Source organism: Mustela putorius, unplaced genomic scaffold (assembly GCF_011764305.1).
Source record: "Mustela putorius furo isolate JIRA1106 unplaced genomic scaffold, ASM1176430v1.1 tig00537227_pilon_pilon_pilon, whole genome shotgun sequence".
NCBI classification, from domain to species: domain Eukaryota; kingdom Metazoa; phylum Chordata; class Mammalia; order Carnivora; family Mustelidae; genus Mustela; species Mustela putorius.
Window position 1 is genome coordinate 2,711,205 of NW_025422368.1, and position 22,090 is coordinate 2,733,294.

Genomic DNA, 22,090 nt, shown 5'->3' on the forward strand with positions numbered 1-22,090 from the left:
CTTGCTCAGAAGGGAGCCTGCTTCTCCCTCTGTCTCTCGTGAATAAATATGTAAAATATTTAAGAAAAAAACAGATTATACAAGTACTTTATAATAGGTGCTCAGGAAACGTCACTGTTTTCCAACTCACTCGCCCTCCACTGGTAACCCCTGGGGCCTGAGGTTTTGGTTGGCACATCCCTCTCACTCCCAAGGTCTCTCCTGACTTTATTCCTCCCGGAGGCTTTTCCCTCAGCTTCCCAGCCAGCTGCCCCAGACAGTCCGAGTTTTCCTCCGGATGATCCACAGTCCTGGGAGGGTTTAATTAGATACTTCCTTGAACGTGGCTAATTTGGGGCTTTCCAAGCATTTAGAGGGTGAGTGGGAAACTGTGTTGCGGAATTCGGAATTGGGGGGGAAGCAGTCTCACGGAAAACACACACACAGTCTCAGGAAAACACACACACACACACACACACACACACAGTCTCACGGAAAACACACACACACGCCCACCCTGACCCTCTCCATACGCCCACCCTGACACCACACACACACACCCACCCACCCACTCTGACCCTTAACTAGGGGCTGACTCCGCGGACAAGCTCGCGCCGCTCCCCCTCCGGCCACCAAGCGGCGCGCGAGGACACTCTGGAAGTCTGTCCCGGGACTGCGCACGCGTTCGTGTTCTGCGTTACTCTTCCCCTCACTTCCGTTGAATTTTGCAGCGCCGTTTGTCCCACACGGCTACCCGTACGGATCCGAATCTAGCCCGGGAACTAAGAGTTAGGGAAGCGCGATCCGTGAGTTCACCGATTCCAGACGGCCTCGAGACCGGCAAGATGTGCTCCCTGGGATTGTTCCCTCCGCCGCCGCCTAGGGGTCAAGTCACCCTATACGAGCACAATAACGAGTTGGCGACAGGCAATAGCTATGAGAGTCCGCCTCCCGACTTCCGGGGCCAGGTGGCCGGAGCGAGGAGGGAGGGGACCGACAGGCATGGGGGCGGGGCCCGGGAAAATGGGGGACCTGAGGCCCAGCAGCCGGGCGGGGGTTGCGGTTCTCCGCCTGGCCAAGGAAGCAGCCTGGCCCAGACTTGAGACTAGAAGGGTTGGAATGTATTTTAGGGTTGGGATTGGAGGGTGAGGGATGTTGAGGAGCTGTGGGGCGGCCCTAGAGGGAATGGAGAGAATAAGGGAGAATTCAAGGGATATGAGGGTGTAGGAGAACTATTGAAAAGTTGAGGACAGTATCTGGGAGAGCTGGGAAGGCACAATCTGGAGTGTTTTTTTTTTTTTTTTTTTTTTTTTAACCACGGAGTTCCTGTGAAAGAAAAGGGAGAGAAACAACTATTTATTGAGCGTTTGCTATGTAAGAAAGAGACTGAATCAGGTGTGCCTCACACATGTTATAAGATCTAATAATCACAGCAACCGTATGAACTATGCCGGTTTTACAGATAAGGGAGTTAAGCTCTGTTTCGCTTTCCCACAAGGATTAGGTTTATGGGATGGGAAACAGGTCTCTGGAGCCTCTTATTCCTAGCCCAGCTGCGGTTCGGAGATGGCAAGGAGTTCAGCAGAGATCTGGGGAAGAGATTGATTGATTGTCACACCTCTCACTTCTGGCCTATAGTGGATCAATCTTCCTGTCCTGAACCTGACGAAGGATCCCCTGAAGACCCCTGGGAGGCTGGACCATGGCACAAGAACTGCCTTCATCCATCACCGGGAGCAAGTGTGGAAGAGATGCATCAACATATGGTGAGACGTGGCAAAGGGTCTCCTGGACCATGGTCTGCAGATCCTGGAGAAGCTGGGGTCACCTTCCCCCTGCCTTGGGCTCCCAGGCTCTGTCTAGCTCAGTCCTGTATATCATTCATTATAACAAATTAGCAGTCCTTATTGGAAAACCTAAGTTGACAGAAGTTCATTTCAACTCCAGTGATTTGCCTTGCTTTCTGGTTTAAGTGAGCCTACTCCCTACCCCCTTTTCGTGTCTTTAGCACTTTCTGAGCCTTTACCTGAAGCTCAGCAAGGTTAGGGATAATGTTGCAGTGAATAATCTCATATTTAGGTCATTCATTTAGCACGTTTTGGAGTGGAGCCGTACTGCCTGGATTCCATTCCTGGCTGTGTCACTCTATAACTGTGTGATCTTGGGAAAGTTACTTAATCACTTGGTCCCTCACTTTCCCCATCTGTAAAACAGGACTGATTTTACAAGGTTGTAGTGATGATGTCATGAATTAATGGATATAAAGCACTCAGAGAACAGTGCCTGGCACATATTAAGACCTTCAAGGGTTAGTTATTATCACTGTCACGTGTAGGATAAATTCCTACAAATCTAGTAGGAGGCTTCAAAGGGTATGTCCATTTGTAATTTTGTGAGCTGTTGCCAAATAGTCCTCCATTGAAATTCTACATATTTACAGTCCCACACATGCTACCAGATTTAGATATTTGTTGTCATAATACCATTTAATTTGTTATCATAGTACCATTTAATTTGGATATCTTTGTGTGAGTGAAGTTAAGCAGCCATTTATTGTTTGATAGGTTATTCAGTCCCAGGCTCTTTCCCACTGCCTACCTCTTCAGCTGCTGGTTCTCTGCCTTTTCTGTCCCACCTCTTTCTGATGTCCCTGAAGGGGTGGTTTCCTGGGCTGGACTCAAAAGTTCAGACCTGGGTGTTCCCTTGTCTGCCAGGTACCCTCACTTGGCTCTTCTTCAAGCTTTCACTCACTCAGTATGTTCAAAGCCAGTGTCTTCATTTTTCTTTCCAAACCTGCTTCTACCTTGTGTTGTTTGTCTCAAGGAATGGCCTTACTACTCATTTGGGAGCAGGTGGCTTGAGTGTAGGCTCTGAGGCAGACAGGTTGAATCCCGATGCTGCTACTTCCTACTGAGGTCATATTGATAATATCAACCTCTTCATGCCTCTCTTCTCTGATCTAAAAATGTGGTTGTTAACAATAGCTATTTTGTAGGGTTGTGATAGCGGCTGGTTTAGATAATACGTGCAAAACTTCTAGCCCGGCCTTGGCAAACCATGGGCAGTATTAGCTTCTGTAATTATTATGTAGGCATTTCCCTTGGTGTTACTCTTACTAATGTCTAGTTAGCCCTCAAATTCTGTTCATCCTACTTTTTTTTTAAAGATTTTATTTATTTATTTATTTGACAGAGAGAGATCACAAGTAGACAGAGAGGAAGGCAGAGAGAGAGAGAGAGAGAGAGAAGCAGACTCCCTGCCGAGTAGAGAGCCCAATGCGGGACTGGATCCCAGGACCCTGAGATCATGACCTGAGCCGAAGGCAGCGGCTTACCCCACTGAGCCACCCAGGTGCCCCATTCATTCTACTTCTTCAGCCTCTCAAATCTGTCTGCTTTCTCCAGCCCTGTTGGTTCAGGGCACTTTGGCCTTTTTCCCAGATCCTGAAGTAGCCTCTTAACCCGTCTTCTCCTCTCCATTTTTGTGCCCCTCTAATTTGTAGCCAGATTGATCATTCTAAAATGCCAATGTGTGTGTGGGGTGTGGGGGCACGCCTGGGTGGCTCAGTTGGTTGAGTGTCCAACTCTGGGTTTCTGCTCAGGTCATGAGATGGAGTCCGCTTCAGGCTCTGTGGTCAGTGGAGAGTCTGCTTGAAGGTTTTCTCTTTCTGTCCCTCCCCCAACTGGCAACACACATGCCCGTGCTTGCTTGCTTCTCTCGCTCTCTTTCTCCCTCAAATAAATAAATATTTAAAATACTGGTGTGGTCAGTTTATTCCTCTGCTTAAAATCATTCCATGGTGGGGCACCAGGCTGGCTCAATCAGTACAGCATGACTGTTGATCTCGGTCATGAGTTTGAACCCATGTTGGGTGTAGAGATTACTTGAAAAAAAAACAAAAATCTTCCAGTGGCTTTCCATTCACGGTCTTAGGGCAGGCCTTCATCTCCTGACCTGCTCACCAAGCCCTGAAAGATCTCTGAGGCTAGTTGCCTTGTTGGTAAAATGAGCAGAATGCCATTCAGATTCGTGTGATAAGTAAATGAAAGGATGATAAATAAATTGCATGGCACATACTTGGCACTCATTAAATGTGAGTGCTTCTTTTTTTAAATTTTTTTTTTATTTTCAAAGATTTTTATTTATTTATTTGACAGAGAGAGATCACGAGTAGGCAGAGAGAGAGGGGGAAGCAGGCTCCCTGCTGAGCAGAGAGCCTGATGCGAGGCTCGATCCCAGGACCCGGGGATCATGACCTGAGTTGAAGGCAGAGACTTAACCCACTGAGCCACCCAGGTGCCCCCCCACCTTTTTTAAGACTTTTGTTATGTTGTATTATTTTAAGAAGGCTTCATAGCCAGCATGGAGCCCATTTAAGGGGCTTGAACTCACGACCCTGAGATCAAGACCTGAACTGAAATCAAGAGTCAGGTAGTTAACAAGCTGAGCCACCCAGGCACCCCAAAGATTTTATTCACTTATTTTTTTTTAAAGATTTTATTTATTAATTTATTTTTCAGAGAGAGAGAGAGGAAGAGAGAGCACAGGCAGAGTGGCAGGCAGAGGCAGAGGGAGAAGCAGGCTTCCCGCTGAGCAAGGAGCCTGATGTGGGTCTCGATTCCAGGACGCTGGGATCATGACTCAAGCCAAAGGCAGCTGCTTAATTGACTGAGCCACCCAGGTGTCCCTGAATTTTTTATTTTTAAGTGATCTCTACACCCACTGTGGGGCCTGAACTCAGAACCCAGAGGTTAAGAGACTCACTCCACCAACTGAGCCAGCCAGGCACCCCTAAGTGCTCTTATTTTTAGTAAGTATAACTTGTAGAGGGAGACCAAAGGGGTCAGAGTAATCTGACTCCCAGCTTCCTCTCCTCAGGCGTGATATGGGCCTTTTTGGGGTGCTGAATGAAATTGCGAACTCAGAGGAGGAAGGTAAATACTTTTCCCTCCTGACTTCTCTGGTTTTATGGTTGGCATCTCCTCTCATATTCTTCCCAGTCCATCTCAATACCTCTTGGTCCAGTCCCCTTCCCTTTAGCATTCTTTTTCCTGTCCCGGTTGTCTATTCTGGTGCCGTCTTCTTTTCTCCTCTCTGCCTATGTCACATATCCTGAGTGGGTGTCCCAAGTATGGGTTGGGTGGAAGACCCTGGGGAATGCTTGTCCTTTCCTTGCTCATTCCTTATCCAAGGGTGCCCAATGACAGTCCTGTGAATGGTTTAATCAGAGCTGCTTCCTCAACCCCACAGTGTTTGAGTGGGTGAAGACGGCGTCCAGCTGGGCCCTGGCACTCTGTCGATGGGCCTCCTCCCTCCACGGGTCCCTGTTCCCCCATCTGTCGGTAAGTCGGGCTTCTTCCCCTGGCTGTCTGGCTGCTGCTCCCCTATTCCTGCCCTCTTCCATTTTCCATCCCTTAAGTTCAGGGTGGGGTGGGAAGAAAGACTGCAGAGGGTGGGAATAGTCCAGCTCTCCTGTGGGAAGTCAAGGGAATAAGCTTCTTTTGTCCCAGAGCATCCTCTGTCCACTTTGTTCTCATAGCTTAGGAGTGAAGATCTGATTGCTGAATTTGCCCAAGTCACAAACTGGTGAGTGTACAAGCTCTGAGGCTTTTGTGGGAAAGAAATCCTGAACCTTGGAACTTCTCAGTGGGAGAGGGAAGTCAAGCCACACACCCCTTCCACCCCTTTCCTATTACCCACATTCTTATTCCACCCCCCCCACAAAAAGGTGAAAAATAGTAATGTCCTCACGTGAAAGGGAATCTGAGCCTCTGGGCTGGGGGATGGGTTCAGGCCCCTCATGCTTTCTCTGGCCCAGGTCCAGCTGCTGCTTGCGGGTCTTTGCCTGGCATCCTCACACCAACAAGTTCGCAGTGGCCCTGCTAGATGACTCGATCCGTGTGTATAATGCCAGCAGGTACGTGGACTCCTACTGGATGGGCTCCAACTCTTCGGTCTCCGTAAGTCAGTCTCCTTCCTCTCCAACCTTGGTTCCAGGGCTCCTGTAGGTTCCTGGGCCTGAACTCTATAATGTTTCCTGTTTCCAGATCTAATCTTTATCTTATCCTTCTGTCCCACGATACCCCTGTGCTCTGGGTGGTCAGCTTCCTTCTCTTGCCTTTCCCTCCTCAACTGAACTCTGGTTCCCTGAGCTGTAGTGTTCCTGCTTTGACTCAGTCCCGTAACTTTCACCACAGCACTACAGTCCCGTCCCTGAAGCACCGGCTGCAGCGAAACGTGGCAGCCCTGGCCTGGAAGCCCCTTAGTGCCTCTGTCCTGGCTGTGGCCTGCCAGACCTGCATTCTCATCTGGACCCTGGACCCCACCTCTCTGTCTACCCGGTGAGTCCTAGCAGCCTCTGTCTTCCCTTGGCCGGAGGCTTGCGCCCATATTAGCAGTGAGGGGTGGTGAGGAGGTCTGGAAGTTCTTTATCTTCAAAGCACTTTCCAGGGCGGTGGGAGAAGCAGACCTACAGTCAGTGTTGAGCTGCTGAGAATGCTGGACTCTAGAGGAAGGGACAGAACTAGGAGCTTCTGGAATTGTGGGGAGTGTGTGTATATATATATATGTGTGTGTGTGTATATATATATATATATACATGGTCATGGAGTAGAAAGACTGCTTTTTTCAGAGGACTGTCAGATGTAGGTTTAAAGGCAGTAGGGGTGGGAATTTATATAGGCATAAGTTGAAATCAAGGAAATTGGAAAAAGAATCCTCATGAGAACTAAGTAAATATTAAATCAGAAACTGGTCCTTTACTATTTATTATTTTTAAAGATTTTATTTATTTATTTGACAGAGTGAGAGAGATCACAAGTAGGCAGAGAGGCAGGCAGAGAGAGAGGGGGAAGCAGGCTCTCTGCCGAGCAGAGAGCCCGATGCGGGGCTCGATCCCAAGACCCTGGGACCATGACGTGAGCTGAAGGCAGAAGCTTAACCCACTGAGCCACCCAGGCACCCCTGGTCCTTTATTTTTATTTTATTTTATTTTTTAAAGATTTTATCCATTGGGAGAGATAGCGAGAGAGGGAATACAAGGAGGGGGAGAGGGAGTGGGAGAAGCAGGCTCTTCACTGAAAAGGGAGTCTGACATGGGGCTCGATCCAAGGACCCCAGGACCATGACCCAAGCTGAAGGCAGACACTCAATGACTTAGCCACCCAGGCACCCCAGAAACTGGTCCTTTAAATTATGAGTAAAGAAGAAAACCTTATGGCCAGCCTTATTAGGGTAAAAGAGAAAATCAGAGTACAGTATTTTTAAGAATGGCAAGGAATATGGAAGATATGGAAGAAATTAGAAGAATTATTACAAAATATCACGTATAAGTTAGACCATCACATTGAAAATCTAAAGGAAAATTTTTTTAAAGGATTTTATTTATTTTAGAGAATGAGACAGAGAGAGAAAGTGCCAAAGAGTGGGGAGGGTCAGAAGGAGAAGGAGACTCCCCGGGGAGCAGGGAGCCTGTTGTGGGACTCAGTCCCAGGCTTCAGGATCATGACCTGATCGGAAGGCAGGTTACCACCAACTGAGCCACCCAGGTGCCCCAAAGTAAATATTTGATTCTCTACCAAAATTTGTAACCAGAGTGGATTGTGTAAGAAATTAAAACAGATGAGCTCTGTCACTAAAAAAATAAAATAAAATGCCATGCATACATGGTTCTATCTGATTTCAAAGAAAAGATAACCTCTATGTTGTATGTGTGTGTTTTTTATTTTTTAAGATTTTATTAATTTTTGTGTCCGAGAGAGCACAAGAAGAGGGAGTAGAGGGAGAAGAAGGCTCCCTTCTGAGCGGGGAGCCCAATGCGGGAATTGATCCCAGGACCCTGGGATCATGACCTGAGCCAAAGGTAGATTCTTAACTGACCGAGCTACCCAGGCATCTCTGTTTGTTTGTTTTTGAAGTAGGCTCCATGCCCAGCCCATAGTGGGGCTTGAACTCATGACCCCTGAGATTATAGTCACATGCTCTACTGACCGAGTGATCCAGGCTCCCCTCCACGTTATTTGAATTAGACCAGATCACAGGAAAACTTAGAAATTTTTGGAAATCATGCTCCTGTTTTTTTTCTTTTAATAAAATTTATATTGGCATAATTTTAGATTTTTTGAATAGCTGCAAAGATAGTACAGAGAGTTTTGAATATCCATCACCCAGTTTCACCATTTTTTTTTTTTTAGATTTTTAAAAATACATTCACTTGAGAGAGCGTGAACAAGAGAGTGAGAGCAGGCGGGCACATGAACCCAGGGGCAGAGGGAGAGGGAAAAGCAGACTCCCACTGAGCCCAGAGCCTGATGCAGTACTCAATCCCAGGATCCTGGGGTCATGACCTGAGCTGAAGGCAGACACTTAACCAGCTGAGCCACCTAGGCACCCCTGTTTCACGCACTGTTAACATCTTATGTTACCACGTGACAGTTGTCAACACTAAGAAACTGATGTTTATACGTTCTTAACTAAACTCAGACTTCTTCAGATTTCACCAGTTTTTCTTTTTTCTTTTTTTAAAGATTTTATTTATTTATTTGACAGAGATCACAAGTAGGCAGAGAGGCAAGCAGAGAGAGAGGGGAGGAAGCAGGCTCCCTGCGGAGCAGAGAGCTCTATTTGGGGCTCGATCCCAGGACCCTGGGATCATGACCTGAGCCGAAGGCAGAGGCTTTAACCCACTGAGCCACCCAGGCGCCTTATTCACCAGTTTTTCCATTGATGTCCTCCTCCTGTCCCAGAATGCATCCCGGTTTATTTTTATAAAGCTCAACCCTAAAACCTAAACCTGGCAATAAGTAGTATCAGAAAGACAGTATTTTATTTTTAAATATTTTATTTATTTATTTGACAGAGAGAGAGAACACAAGCAGGGGGAGCAGCAGAGGGAGAGGGGAAAGCAGACTCCCCGCTGAGCAGGGAACCTGATGCGTGGCTCAATCTTGGGACTCTGGCATCATGATCTGAGCCTAAGGCAGAGGCTTAACCACACTGAGCCACCCAGGTACCCCTATTTGTATTTATATTTCTAAAAGATTTTCATTATTTGTTTGACAGACACAGCGAGAGAGGTAACACAGGCAGGGGGAGTGGGAGAGGGAGAAGCAGGCCTCCTGCTGAGTAGGGACCCTGACACAGGGCTGGATCCCAGGACCCTGGGATCATACCCTAGAGGAAGGCAGATGCTTAATGACTGAGCTACCTAGGCGCTCCCTTTTTATTTTATTTATTTATTTACTATTTAAAGATTTTATTTATTTATTTGACAGAGAGATCACAAGTAGGCAGGCAGAGAGGAGGAAGCAGGCTCCCCATGGAGGAGAGAGCCTGATGCAGGGGATCAGACCCGAGCTGAAGGCAGAGGCTTAACCCACTGAGCCACCCAGGCACCCCCCTCTTTTTATTTTCATTTAAGATTTTATTTTTTTAGGGGCGCCTGGGTGGCTCAATGGGTTAAAGCCTCTGCCTTTGACTCAGGCCGTGATTCCAGGGTTCAGGGATCCAGCCCCACATGGGGCTCTCTGCTCAGCAGGGAGCCTGCTTCCTTCTCTCTCTCTCTCTCTGCCTGCTTCTCTGCCTACTTGTGATTTGTATCTGTCAAATAAATAAATAAAATCTTAAAAAAAAAAGATTTTATTTTTTTAAGTAATCTTGTGTTCAATACAGGACTTAAACTCACAACCCCAAGATCAAGTATTGCATGATCTACCTACTGAGCCAGCCGTTATCACTGTTTTTTTATTTTTTATTTTTTTGCCATTATCACTGTTATTAATCAACATTATTTTTAGAGATTCTAGTGAGTGCAGTCAGACAAGAAAAAAGGTGAAGTCTTGAAAACAAAGGGAAAATTATTCTTCTTTGAAGATATGATTTCATATCTAGATAAAACAAGTGACTCCGCTAAGAAATCCTATTTGATCTAATTAAATGTAGTAAGGTGACTAGATCCAGGAAACCAAAAGTGTAATATTTTCCTTTTATACCTACAGTCATCACTGAGAACTTGAAATGGAAAAAAATATTCTGCTTACAATGTGTGCAGTTACCAAAATCACTGGGAATGAATCGTTAAATTTATTTAACCTACTAGACATTTGGAGGAAGTTGTGGAAGAACATTAAGCAAGAGCTGACTAAATGGAGAGATACACTGTATGCCTGGACAGGAAGGTGTATCATCCTAGAAATGTCCAATTAAGTGGACTGGGAACCAGAATTTTGCTGCGTTTTGTTTTCTGAACTGGGCAAAATGATAATCAGAGTTTTTATTAAAGAGTAAATATGGAACAATTGCCAAGAGAATTTTGAATAGGAAGAATATAAGGGGGAGATTTGCCCTACCAAGTATTAAATATCTTAGGAAGTTACAGTAATGCAAAGTAATTGGCATGAGGATAGACAAACAGATCAGCATAGCTGTGTAACATTCAGGAACAGATCTAAGAATATATGAGAATTTAATATATGAGAAATGTGGCTTTTTCATTGCAATGAAGTTTAGATTTTTTTTTTTTAAAGATTTTATTTATCTATTTGACAGAGAGAAATCACAAGTAGGCAGAGAGGCAGGCAGAGAGAGAGAGAGGGAAGCAGGCTCCCTGCTGAGCAGAGAGCCAGATCTCTGGCTGGACTTGATCCCAGGACCCTTGGATCATGACCTGAGCCGAAGGCAGTGGCTTAACCCACTGAGCCACCCAGGCGCCCCAAGTTTAGATTTTTTAAAAACTTTTAGTAGTGTTGGGATAATTGGCTATCCATTTAGGAAATAATAAAGGTTGGGATAATTGGCTGTCCATTTAGGAAATAATAAAGGTAGTCCTTGCTTCACACTTTTTCAATACAAATAAATTGCAAGCAGACAAAAGAACTAAAGGTAAAAATAAAAGGACTAGAAGAAAATACAGAATTTTTTTTTTTTTTTTTTTTTAAATACATAATATTGGAGTGCCTGGGTGGCTCAGTTGAGTAAGAAGCTGCCTTCAGCTCAGGTCATGATCCTAAAGTCCTGGGATCGGGCCCCTTGTTGGGCTTCCTGCTTGCTGGAGAACCTGCTTCTCCCTCTGCCTGCTGCTCCCCCTGCTTGTGTTCTCACTCTTGTTCTATCTCAAATAAATAAATAAACAAACAAATAAATAAATAAATTCTTAACAACAAAAAAAGAAAATACATAATAATTTTTAGTCATTCAGAATGCTATTATTAAAATTTTAATGGTTCTTTTTATTACTTAAAAAAAATTTTTTTTAAGATTTTATTTATTTGACAGAGAAAGATCACAAGTAGGCAGAGAGGCAGGCAGAGAGAGAGAGAGAGAGAAGCAGGTTCCCCGCTGAGCAAAGAGCCCAATATGGGGCTCCATCCCAGGACCCGGAGACCATGACCCAAGCCGAAGGCAGTGGCTCAGTGGGTCGAGCTACCCAGGTGCCCCAAAATTATAATGTTTGATAATATCCAGTACTAGCAAGACCAGGAAAGTGGGTGCTTTTTTTCTTGGTGAGAAGACTGTATTGTGATACAAACTTGTCAGAAAATAATTTGTTGTTGGCATATATATGTTTTTAAAAGTGCAAGCCTACGGACGCATGGGTGGCTTAGTTGGCCAAGCATCTGCTTTAGGCTTGGGGCCGTGATCCCAGTGTCCTGGAATGGAGTCCTGCATTGGAGTCCTGCATTGGGTTCCCTGCAAGGAGCCTGCTTCTCCCTCTGTCTGCTGCTCCCCCTTCTCATGCATGTGCTCTCTCTCACAAATAAATAAAATCTTTAAAAGAATAAAAGTGCAAGCCTTTTATACCCCCAAGTTCTGAACACATAGTAACACGAATACATAAGGATATAGAGTATTTCCTGCAGCATTGTTTGAAACAATAAAACATTGCAAATAGCTGAAATGTCCATCTGTGGAGGCACGCTGAATTAGTTCAGGTTAATCAGTTCAGGGGCGTGGAGACAGGGCAGCCACTGAAAACAATGAGCTGGATCTCTGTGAACGGACCTCAAAAGAGAACTATGATTTATTGTCAAGTTCAAGAAAAAGTTGTAGATCAGCAGTCTGAGCTCCTGTTGGCACTAGAGGTACTTACTGTTCGGTGGAAAAGGAAGAGGATGGCCTTCATTCAGGCAGTGGCGTGTACCTGGCAGGCCAAGGACGTGGCCCTGGGGGTACAGCACTGACGGAGACATGGGTGCTGTCAGAAGTTCGCAAACCTTGTGGTGGACGACGATCCCCATGCTGCATCTTTGTGACAAGCAGAAAACCATGCAGAGGGAGAGAGAGTAATTCGGACAGGGAAATAGAAAGATAGGGTTTGCAGCACAGGGTGAGTTCTGCAGAAAAGCAGATAACTCTGGAAAAGAGATTGGAACCCTGAGATAACATCACAGAGGGTCCCAGACCCCAGGCTGGAGGGTCCTTCGGGGAGAGGGCTCTGGTCTGGGGCAGAGTGGGACTTCTCCCTGGCTCGGCGCCATCTAGCCTTGCTGGTCGGAAGTGTGTGTCTCCTTGAGGCCTACAGTGGAAGCTTCCTCCCTTGTACTCATTTTCATCTATGGACCTAATGGTGGTGATTGTGCCCTTTCTTCCTCCCCCCCCCTCTTTAACTTCCATGACCTTTACTCATTTCCCCTAACCTGGATTTGAGGGGTCATCGAGATATGGAGGTTTTGTCAGGAGGTAAGGAAACAGAGACATGGGGGTGTTCTTGCTGCCTTCTGACTTTATACCCTGTTTCCCACCTGCAGACCTTCCTCGGGTTGTGCCCAAGTGCTGTCTCACCCTGGGCACACACCTGTCACCAGCTTGGCCTGGGCGCCCAGTGGGGGACGGCTGCTCTCAGCATCACCCGTGGATGCTGCTATTCTGGTGAGTTGGTGCCCAACCCCTCTTGTGGTCATCTCAGCTCCTCCTCAGACTTGAGGCAAGAGCATTCTTTACCTGGGGGTGGAAGATACCCTGTGGGGTGGAGAGAACTAATTGTCCATTTAGTGTTAGTGTTAAACTTAACTCAGGGAAGGAGCAGTACCATTCAGATTCCTCAGATGTAAAATCCTGCTTGCTGTCACTGTACATATAAACCTATTCCTTTTTTAACAGTCCCTCTCCTGCTTCATCTCCTTTTTGTGTCTTTGTACTGTAAAGGCAGCCTGTGTGATAGGATGGGGATGCTGGAGTTTCCTCTCTCACTCCCGACCCCTTTGTCCTAGGTATGGGATGTCTCTACAGAGACCTGTGTTCCCCTTCCCTGGTTTCGGGGAGGTGGGGTTACCAATCTGCTCTGGTCTCCAGATGGCAGCAAAGTCCTGGCTACCACTCCTTCAGCTGTCTTTCGGTGAGTGGGAGGAGGGCAGAGGGAGGGGGAGGGCAAGGCTGACCTAGAGAAAGGCACTTGGCTCCTGGACCTTCAGCAGACAGAACCGTCTGTTCCGTTCCCATTCTCTGACCTGGCACCGGGACTGGCAAAGGGAGGGAAGACCAGGTTTTGGAACCTAGAGGTCCCGAGTTTTGACCTGCCTCTCTCCGGCATAGGGTCTGGGAGGCCCAGATGTGGACTTGCGAGAGGTGGCCTACTCTATCGGGGCGGTGTCAGGTGAGAGGAGACCGTGACTCAGCTGGGGAGGCGGGTCCCAGGTGCCCCAAGCGTGTCTCCCCACATCCTCTGCTTTTCTTCCTGCATTCCCCTGCTGACCAGTGTTCCCCTGCCTTTTGCTCCCTGACCCCAGACTGGCTGCTGGAGCCCAGATGGAAACCGGCTGCTGTTCACTGTATTGGGGGAACCACTCATTTACTCCTTATCATTCCCAGAACGTTGCGGTGAGTCAGGGGAAGCAACTCAGGATGCAGAATATCTGGGGTAGTCAGAGGGAGGCAGGAACCCTCCAGAATAGGCTACTCTGAAGGATAAAGGGAAGATCGAGAGGTGTTGATGCTTACAATGGATGTGAGGTAGAGGACCAGTGAGAGGCCCGCTTCCTGTACTTCAGAGCCTCTGCCCTTCTTGCAGGGGAGGGAAAGGGGCACGTTGGAGGTGCCAAGTCAGCCACCATTGTGGCTGATCTGTCTGAGACAACAGTACAGACACCAGATGGAGAGGAAAGGTGAGCTGAATGGCTGGGGCTGGGGGGGGGGATTTGGGGGGAGTGGGTAAGCTATGAAAAGGTGGGAGGGACCATGCTGAGGTTTCCCAGCTAACTCTTCTGACTTGTAGACTTGGGGGAGAGGCTCACTCCATGGTCTGGGACCCCAGTGGGGAGCGTCTAGCTGTGCTCATGAAAGGTAAGAGTTGGGAAGGACTTTGCTCAGGCCACAGCCCTCTTCCCATTCATGGAGGGTTTCCGTGTCCTGGCTACAGTTCTCTGCTTGCCTTGGGATTCTGCTTCCAGGGTGCCTTCCTATCCCATCCATTTCTCATAGGAAATCCACGGGTCCAGGATGGTAAACCAGTCATCCTCCTTTTTCGCACTCGAAACAGCCCCGTGTTTGAGCTGCTTCCTTGGTAAGTGCCACATTGGCCATCAGGTCCGAACTCCCTATTAGCCAGCCCACATCTTACTTCACTTGCCCTGTCTCCATTTGCCTGCTCACCTTCTCCCCCTAGTGGCATTATCCAGGGGGAGCCAGGGGCCCAGGCACAGCTCATCACTTTCCATCCTTCCTTCAACAAAGGGGCTCTGCTCAGTGTGGTGAGTAGGCAGGGCTGCTGGGCTTTTGGGGAGCAGGGTGGAGGAACTGAGCGCTGTGGCTGCTGCATGGCCCTGCCATGTGGTCTTTGGGCCTAGGCTCTGGCTGTGATTGATTTTTCTTTCCTTCTCTGCAGTGCTGGTCCACTGGCCGAATTGCCCACATCCCTCTGTACTTTGTTAATGCCCAGTTTCCACGTTTTAGCCCGGTGCTTGGCCGAACCCAGGAGCCCCCAGCTGGGGGTGGAGGCTCTACTCATGATTTGCCCCTCTTTACTGAGACATCCCCAACCTCTGCCCCGTGGGACCCTCTCTCAGGGCCACCGCCTGCCCAGTCCCACTCTCCTCACTCCCACTTCTAATAATAAAAAGTCTCTTTTGTTGTTTTCCACTCCGTTACAAGACTTTTTCTCCAGGGAGTTGCACTAGTGTCTAGTGAAGAAAAAAAAAGGCATGGACTTTGGGTTAAGATAGGGCTGTGTTACTTTTTATGAATTTGGGCAACTTATCTGACCCTAGGAACTGGGTGGTTTTCAGGTGATGTTGGAAAGCAAAGCTGAGAAAATACCTACCACAGGCTTTGGCATATAATGGACATTTCACTTTCCCCAAGTTTCAGCAAGTTCCCAGAATGGTGCAGGACAAAAATGGGGTAAAGACTTGGTCAGTACGAGATAGAGGATGTTTTATTGGTCTAGGGAATTTGTGGGAGGTTTAGGTACCGGGCGCTGGGCCAGGGTGGCCCGAGCCATGCTCAAGGCACCTTCTCGGGTGTGGTGCCCACCAATGAATCCGCTGGTGTGGACAAAGATGCAGCCAGGAATCCCACTGACCTGGTCCAGGGCCTCATCCCGAAGACCCCGCCATGGCTCTGGCAGGGGCAGCCTATGAGTGAACAGAAAGAGGAAGCTGCTGGGAGCAAATGGAGGTCTTGAGGAGCAGAGCACAGAAGAAGCCAAGGTGAGCGGCCCCCTCTGATAGGGCTGAAACAGGCCCGAAGGTCTGAGGATGGTCCTCTAGGGCCTTACCGGCTCTGGAATGAATGGGGCTCCTTGGGCACACACTGTATCCGCCACTGTCCAGCCTGGTCAGTGTAGATAACAAAGGCGATGGTGCCCGGTGGGGACAGCCCAGATTCCAGGTGGTAGAGGTGCTCCTTCCAGGGGCATCCACCTTTTGCCAGTTCTACTATCTCCCCACTTGGGTCCACCTGGAAGGGAGGCAGGGCTGGGAGGTGTGGGGTGGAAGAAGGAGCCCCTGCTGACCAGCAGCCCGCCAGCAGTCCCTAAACGACAAACCACAGTGCCTCCTCCCAGGCCTGTACCTGGAATCGCCGGGCCAGGGCTTCTTCCACCAAGGCCCGGGCTGGCAGCCAGCTGTGTTGGTAGAAGTCTAGTCTCTGCAGAAACTCCTCTCGGACTAGGTCCATGGCGCGCTTGAACCCGGCCTGGGAATTGAGGGAATGGTGGGTATCAGAACCATGGTACTGGCCCCAACTTTTGACTTCACTAGGATTGGAGGAGGCAACCACTCTCATTTCCTCCCCCGATGGTTTTACACGCCTCATGGTCTTCCTTGGGGGCTCTCCTTACCTCAGTGTCTTGGTCAGGCTGGTTCCAGGTTGGATTAAGTCGAGCAACCCTGGCACTCAGTGTGGTAGTCAGCACATACCTGGGCTCTCCCTCTTCCCACTGCGAGATCCCATTGTCCACCGCATCCACCTCCTCCACGAAGTTCTCATACATCTAGGGCAGCATCAGGAGTAAATGATCTTGAGGATTCCATTTACATAAAGTTTTACAGATTTCACTAATTTAATTTCCATAAGAGGCCTGTGAGGGTCTCCCAACATTCACTGGGTGAAGAAAGGTGGAACCAGGGAGCTCAGCGGCTTCAGGTTGGATCTGATTATGCTGGGGCAGGCATTCAGATCACCTGACTTCTAACCCAGAGCCCCCTCCGCTACTGCACAAAGCCTGAGTCAAGGCCAGCAGTGTGTGAGGCGGGGTTTCGGACTTCAGAATAAGGAAGGTCTCAAATTCACGAGGGCCTCTGGGGGTGGATCCCGGCACTGAGAGAGGGTAAGTTTCCAGGTAGGCTGGGATGGCTATTCAGTGTCCTGGTAAATGAGGTACTCAAGGGTCTGGCAAAACATGGGAGGTGGGAGAGTGAGTGCTGGACGAGACACCAGAGCTGGGATGTGGTCCCAAGGAAGCCCATGATGTGCCCTGTGGTGGGAACAGGTGCTGCATCTTCTGAGGTCACAGGAAGGGTAGGACAGTGTCTCAAGAGTCTGGGGGCAGGGACGTCTGGGTAGTTCTGTCAGTTGGGCCTCTGCCTTTGGCTCAGGTCATAATCCCAGGGTCCTGGGATCCCTGATTCATTAGGCTCCCTGCTCAGCGAGGAGCCTGCCTCCCTCTCTCTCTGACAAATCTTAAAAAGGCTAGGGGCAGAACCGGTATGGTATAATATCAATGCTTACAGCAAAACTGCTCTGCACATAGGCTTACAACATCAACACATCTGTGGTATGCAGTGGAATGCTCCTCTGGGGGAGAGCTGAAAAAGAAACTCCTTTATGCTCAGCCTCTCTTGGTGTGGACCCCAACCACAGATGTTCAACTGAAACTCGGTATAATTTACTTCAGTTGCTTAGAAGCCCCTCAGCAGGGGGCAGGGGTGGCTCAGTCCACCCTTTAAGTGGGTTAAGTGCCTGCCTTCAGCTCAGGTCATGCCTGAGATTGAGCCTTACATTGGCTTCCCTGCTTAGCAGGGAGTCTGCTTCTCCCTCTTCCTCTGCTGCTCCCCCCATTCATGTACTCTCTCTCAAAAAGTGAAAGTCTAAAAAAAAAAGAAAAAAGGAAGCCCCTTAGCAGATGGGGAAATGGATCTAGGCAGTCTAATAACAGTATTCCAAACGCTCCAATTCAACCATTCGTATTTCATCACTTCTCTGGATCGTACTAATGCCATGTCATAGGGGCAGAAGATAGGCAAGCTAAGACAGAACCGAACTCAGTGGCTTCTGCAAAAACCAGAGTTGGCGGAACCTGAACCTTGACTGGTGAACATCATAGGAGCAGGATCAGGTAGGTGTCCTGAGTCCCTGACCTGACACGTGTGCCACAGCCACTCGCCCCATTCCTTCCCTCGCAGGAGCATGCTGAGCTGCTCACAGGGGATGCTGGTAGAACCTGAGGCTATTTTCATAATCCAACCTGTCCCAGCTGATCTTCCCAATTCATGTGTCCCAGATACGCTTCCCTCTATCTTCAGGCACCCAGAACCTCTAAGCTATGTGTTTTCCCACACAAGCAGCCTCCTCTATTACCACGTTGCTCAATAATCGTTTTTTATGCATGTCAGGTCAAGGAAAGGACCAGGAAACTCTACTCTATGGTTTTCAAAGCCCTTCCCTGAACCTCACCCACTTCTCACAACTACCCTGGGACAGAGGTGAGAGAGATCAGCCATCCCCTGTGAGAAGATGAGCCTGACTGAAGGAGAAGGTGCTGGGCCAGCAATGGGCCAGAAGTACATGATATGAGGTCCAGTCCTGCGTTCAGTTCCATTCCCAGGTGGTGGAAACGCACTTATGGGTCATCTCTGTCCCTGGGTCCCCACCTTGTCATAGATGGTGCCCACCATGCTGTCCTCTTCACTGGTGCCCAGCAACTGGGCCAGCAGCTTGTGCCCGAAGTGCAGATAGATGAGTCCCGCACTGCTCAGCTTGGTCTGCCACGGCTTTCCAGGAGAGAGGGAGCTCATGGTCTCTGTGAAAGATCTGAGGAGCACAGGGAGGTAGGGCTGAGGCAGAGCTGCCCCAGTTAGCCCACAGCGTGTGCATGTACATGCAGACATGAGGGAGTGGAGGCTGGAGAACACTCAGGAGTGGGGAGGAGGGTACCCAGCTGTGAGACTTCAGCTTTTCCTTAGGGTTCAACATGGACCTCAGCTTGGAGTCTCTGTTAATGCTTTCATTTGACAATGGTTAATTCAGTGCTTACTACATGCCAGGCTTTGTGTTTTAGGCATTAGCGATTAAAAAAAAAAAACCCCTAAGATAGGGGCACCTGGGTGGCTCAGTTGGTTAAGTGTCTGCCTTTGGCTCAGGTCATGATCCCAGGGTCCCGGGATGGAGCCCCGCATCAGGCTCCCTGCTCAGTGGGGAGTCTGCTTCTCCCCCCTCCCTCTGCCTGCTGCTCCCCTCTGCTTGTGCTATCAAATAAATAAATAAATAAATAATCTTTCTTTCCTTTTTTTAAAGATTTTTTTTATTTGACAGAGAGAGATCACAAGTAGGCAGAGAGGCAGGCAGAGAGAGAGAGAGGGAAGCAGACTCCCTGTTGAGCAGGGAGCCTGATGCGGGACTCAATCCCAGGACCCTGAGACCATGACCTGAGCCAAAGGCAGCGGCTTAACCCACTGAGCCACCCAGGCACCCCTAAATAAATTTTAAAAATCTTAACAACCAAATCAAACCTTAAGACAATGGCCCTGCCTTCAAGTTCATCTACTATAGGTAGACAAGCCCATGTACAACCAAGTGAATGTTCTAGCTAGGTTATGAACAAGAGAAAGGGGGACAGGAGGGAGGAGACACTTCAGGTCATTTCTAAAAGATGGATTAGGTGTTTGCCAGCCAGACAAAAGGTCAAGGACAAAAGGCATTCCCGGTAGATGGAATAACATCTCTTAAAATGGCTAAAAGTCAGGTCTCTACATGGAACTGCAAGAAAGGCAGTTTGAGTGTGAGAAGCAGCAAAAAAAAAAAAAAAAAAGCTAGAAGGGTAAGCAAGGGCCAGATCATGGCAGGCCTTGTCCACCATAGTTTGGAGTTTGGACTTTATTTGTAGGTAGTGGGAGCCACTGAAAGATTTCCAGCAGACAAGTTCATGTGAGAGCACTGTGCCAGTCAGCATGCAGAACAAATGCAAGGTCTCCTGTAGTGGTGCAGGGGAGAGAGGAAAGTAGAAATCTGAATTCACAGTGGCACAGAGAACAGGGAAAGGGTATGACAGTTCTTAGAGGAGAAACTACAGTTGTAATTTCTAAATATCAGTCTATCAGAATCAGCTAGAGAGCTTATTTTTTGCTTTGGTGTTATTACATACTGAGTAGCTACAAAAAATATTTATACAATGCTCACAAGATATAAAGACTAATACACAGTAAGCCCCCAGAAAAAAGTTAAAAGCAGCTAAACTAAATTGTTGATGGAAAAGACATATGTGCTAAACTACACAGTAGGATGGGTATGAGAACACAGAATTAAGGATACTGCTTACTTCTGGGGAGAAGGAACCGGGATAGGGAAGAAGTGCTTGCGTACAACACAGAAGTAAGAGTATTGTTCTAGTCAGAGGTTGGGAGATTGGCCTAGGGGTGTTTGTTACATGTTTCATATTCCAAAAGTGTTAAATACATTATGTATCAAATACTGCACAGTTCAAAAACGTATATAAAATCATCAGGAAAAAGGAATCAGTCAATATTGTTACGTGCCACAAAGTGGTCCATTAATGTGAGACCCTCTGCCAGCCATCTGAGTTTGGTGCTGAGGTCACTGGAGCCCTTTCCATGAGCATTTCCAGTGGAGAGATTGGGAGAGGACCAGCTGAATGAATGAATGGGATGAACTGGAGGGGATGTGGAATCAGGGTCAGCTCTGTTTTTGAAGAGAGGCTGAGAAGGGAGGGTAAGATATGAGGCTATAAATACCAGGAGGGTTCCCCCACAGTATCATTTAAGAACATCATATGTACACTTAAGAAAAAGAGGGAAAGGGAGGAAAGTACTTAAGAAGAATTAAAATAAAACATCTTCATACTCTCTATGAGATCACCACTTTAATCAGTGTGGTGTGTATGAGGGAGGGTTTTGTTATTCATCCCTTAGATTTCCAGTAGAAACAATAGGAAGGTGTGTGAAGGAGGCGGCTGGGTGGGTCAGTGGGTTGTGTCAGCCTTCTGCTCCTGGAATTTAGCTCGCTGAGCAGGGAGCCTGCTTCTCCCTCTCCTACTACTCAAGCTCTTTCTCTCTCTCTCAAATAAATACATAAAATCAGAAAGAAAAGAAAGAAAAGCAAACACTGGGGAAGAACGGTGGTGTGAACCCCCAGAGGAGACAGTAACAGACCTCAAAAGGGGTGAACAGAAGGGAACAATGTTTCCTGAACTGGAGGGAGGAAGCTGAGGGTGCTTGGGAATGGCAATCTGAGGATATGCACGCAGGAAAGGCTCGTTCCTTTCAAGAGGAGGTTGCAGGGTCACTTACTGAGGGAGTTTCATGTGGCAGGGGCCTGAGGCAAGAGGAAGAGGGCTGAAATGGTACCGTGGATAATGGGCCACCCTTGGAAAAGAAAGATTTCCCACCTAGCAGTATAAATGAAGTAGAAGACCACGTACATCTGAGTGGTCACCAAGCACCGTCGCCATGTGAGCCCAGCAGTCTGAAGTGGGGCAGCAAGGGCACATGAAAGGACTAATCTGAGCTGGGGTACTAACTGGGGTGAGGACAGTGCTAGTGGGAGAAAAGCTTGACTGAGCCAAGGAAGGCGCACGGCCAGCAGGGAGGCTTGTGAGGACCGCCTGGAAGCCAGGGAGGCCCAAGGTCAGATGGATGGACGCAGAGCAGGGGGAGAGCTGGCAGGATGCAGTCCCATGGGACTCAGGACTTGGTTTTCAAGGAGGAGGCGGGTCCCCTTAGCGGGCACGGACCTCCGCAGTGGATGGCTGCCTTGGAGCACAGAGGACCGTTGAAGTCAAAGGAGCTAAAGAAATGCTATACGGGAACTCACCTCTGGTGATGGTCATACCGGTGTCTCTGAGGATCGTATTCGCCACCCACATCCACCACGATGTCACAAGAAGCCAATTTTTCGGGGTCCCGGGTCCGCACAATCTCTGCATCCTGTAGGGGACACAGGATTGAGGGGACGGCCAGGGTCGTGCAGACAGAGAATGAACGTTAGGTTTCCAGGGGAGTGTACGGAGGGGTGCTCAGATGCGGCCAGCCCGGGCCCCGGGGTCAGTTTCCCTGGACCGGATCGTACTCTGTACTCGGGCAGGAGGCGCAGCAATGCGCACGCCAGGGCCTCATCGCAGTGGAAAGTGCCGTTGTGCGTTCCGATTCGGGGAGGCGCCATAAGGCTGCCGCGGGGTCGCTTGGATGGCGGGGCGGACTCCAGGCTGACCGTCACACCCGGCCGGGCCCGCGGAGGTGGCGGCAGCCGCAGCAGCAGAGGTAGAAGAACGCGCGAGAAGCGCCGGACCATGCAGCCTCCCAGGTTAGGGGGGGTAAGGTGGGTCGTCGACCCGGAAGAGGAAGCACCCGCGCAGCCTCACTTCCGTCAGGCGGCCGTTCCCACGGCAACCGGCAGGCGGAGGAGAGCGCTCCGCCGGCTTGCTCCAGCTCTTCCAAAGGCCCAGAGT

The 22,090-nt window shown here is 48.7% G+C and overlaps 2 protein-coding genes across 7 annotated transcripts; one reads left to right on the forward strand and one right to left on the reverse strand.

Annotated features, from left to right (window-relative positions):
• Window positions 1–645: 645 nt before the first annotated feature.
• On the forward strand, window positions 646–15,048 carry AAAS (aladin WD repeat nucleoporin). 6 transcript variants are annotated; one of them, XM_004774620.3, is made up of 16 exons: window positions 694–947; window positions 1,618–1,745; window positions 4,858–4,913; window positions 5,230–5,321; window positions 5,519–5,565; window positions 5,798–5,896; window positions 6,177–6,320; window positions 12,723–12,843; window positions 13,185–13,309; window positions 13,507–13,567; window positions 13,701–13,791; window positions 13,982–14,075; window positions 14,186–14,253; window positions 14,392–14,473; window positions 14,576–14,660; window positions 14,795–15,048. In XM_004774620.3, exons 1-16 carry the CDS (start codon window positions 825–827, stop codon window positions 15,017–15,019), a joined length of 1,641 nt encoding a protein of 546 aa, XP_004774677.1. In that variant the 5' UTR covers window positions 694–824; the 3' UTR covers window positions 15,020–15,048. The 6 variants fall into 6 exon arrangements, with proteins under 6 accessions (XP_004774682.1, XP_004774677.1, XP_044928891.1 ...); XM_004774619.3 differs by lacking the exon at window positions 694–947 and adding an exon at window positions 969–1,092; XM_004774625.2 differs by lacking the exon at window positions 4,858–4,913 and having other exon boundaries at window positions 646–785.
• A 277-nt stretch (window positions 15,049–15,325) lies between these two features.
• On the reverse strand, window positions 15,326–22,090 carry MYG1 (MYG1 exonuclease). Its single transcript, XM_004774618.3, has 7 exons — window positions 21,712–22,090; window positions 21,457–21,569; window positions 18,282–18,441; window positions 16,250–16,402; window positions 15,982–16,104; window positions 15,686–15,867; window positions 15,326–15,542 (listed from the first exon to the last, which is right to left on the reverse strand). The coding sequence occupies exons 1-7, from the start codon at window positions 21,931–21,933 to the stop codon at window positions 15,344–15,346; spliced, it is 1,152 nt and encodes a 383-aa protein (XP_004774675.1). The 5' UTR covers window positions 21,934–22,090; the 3' UTR covers window positions 15,326–15,343.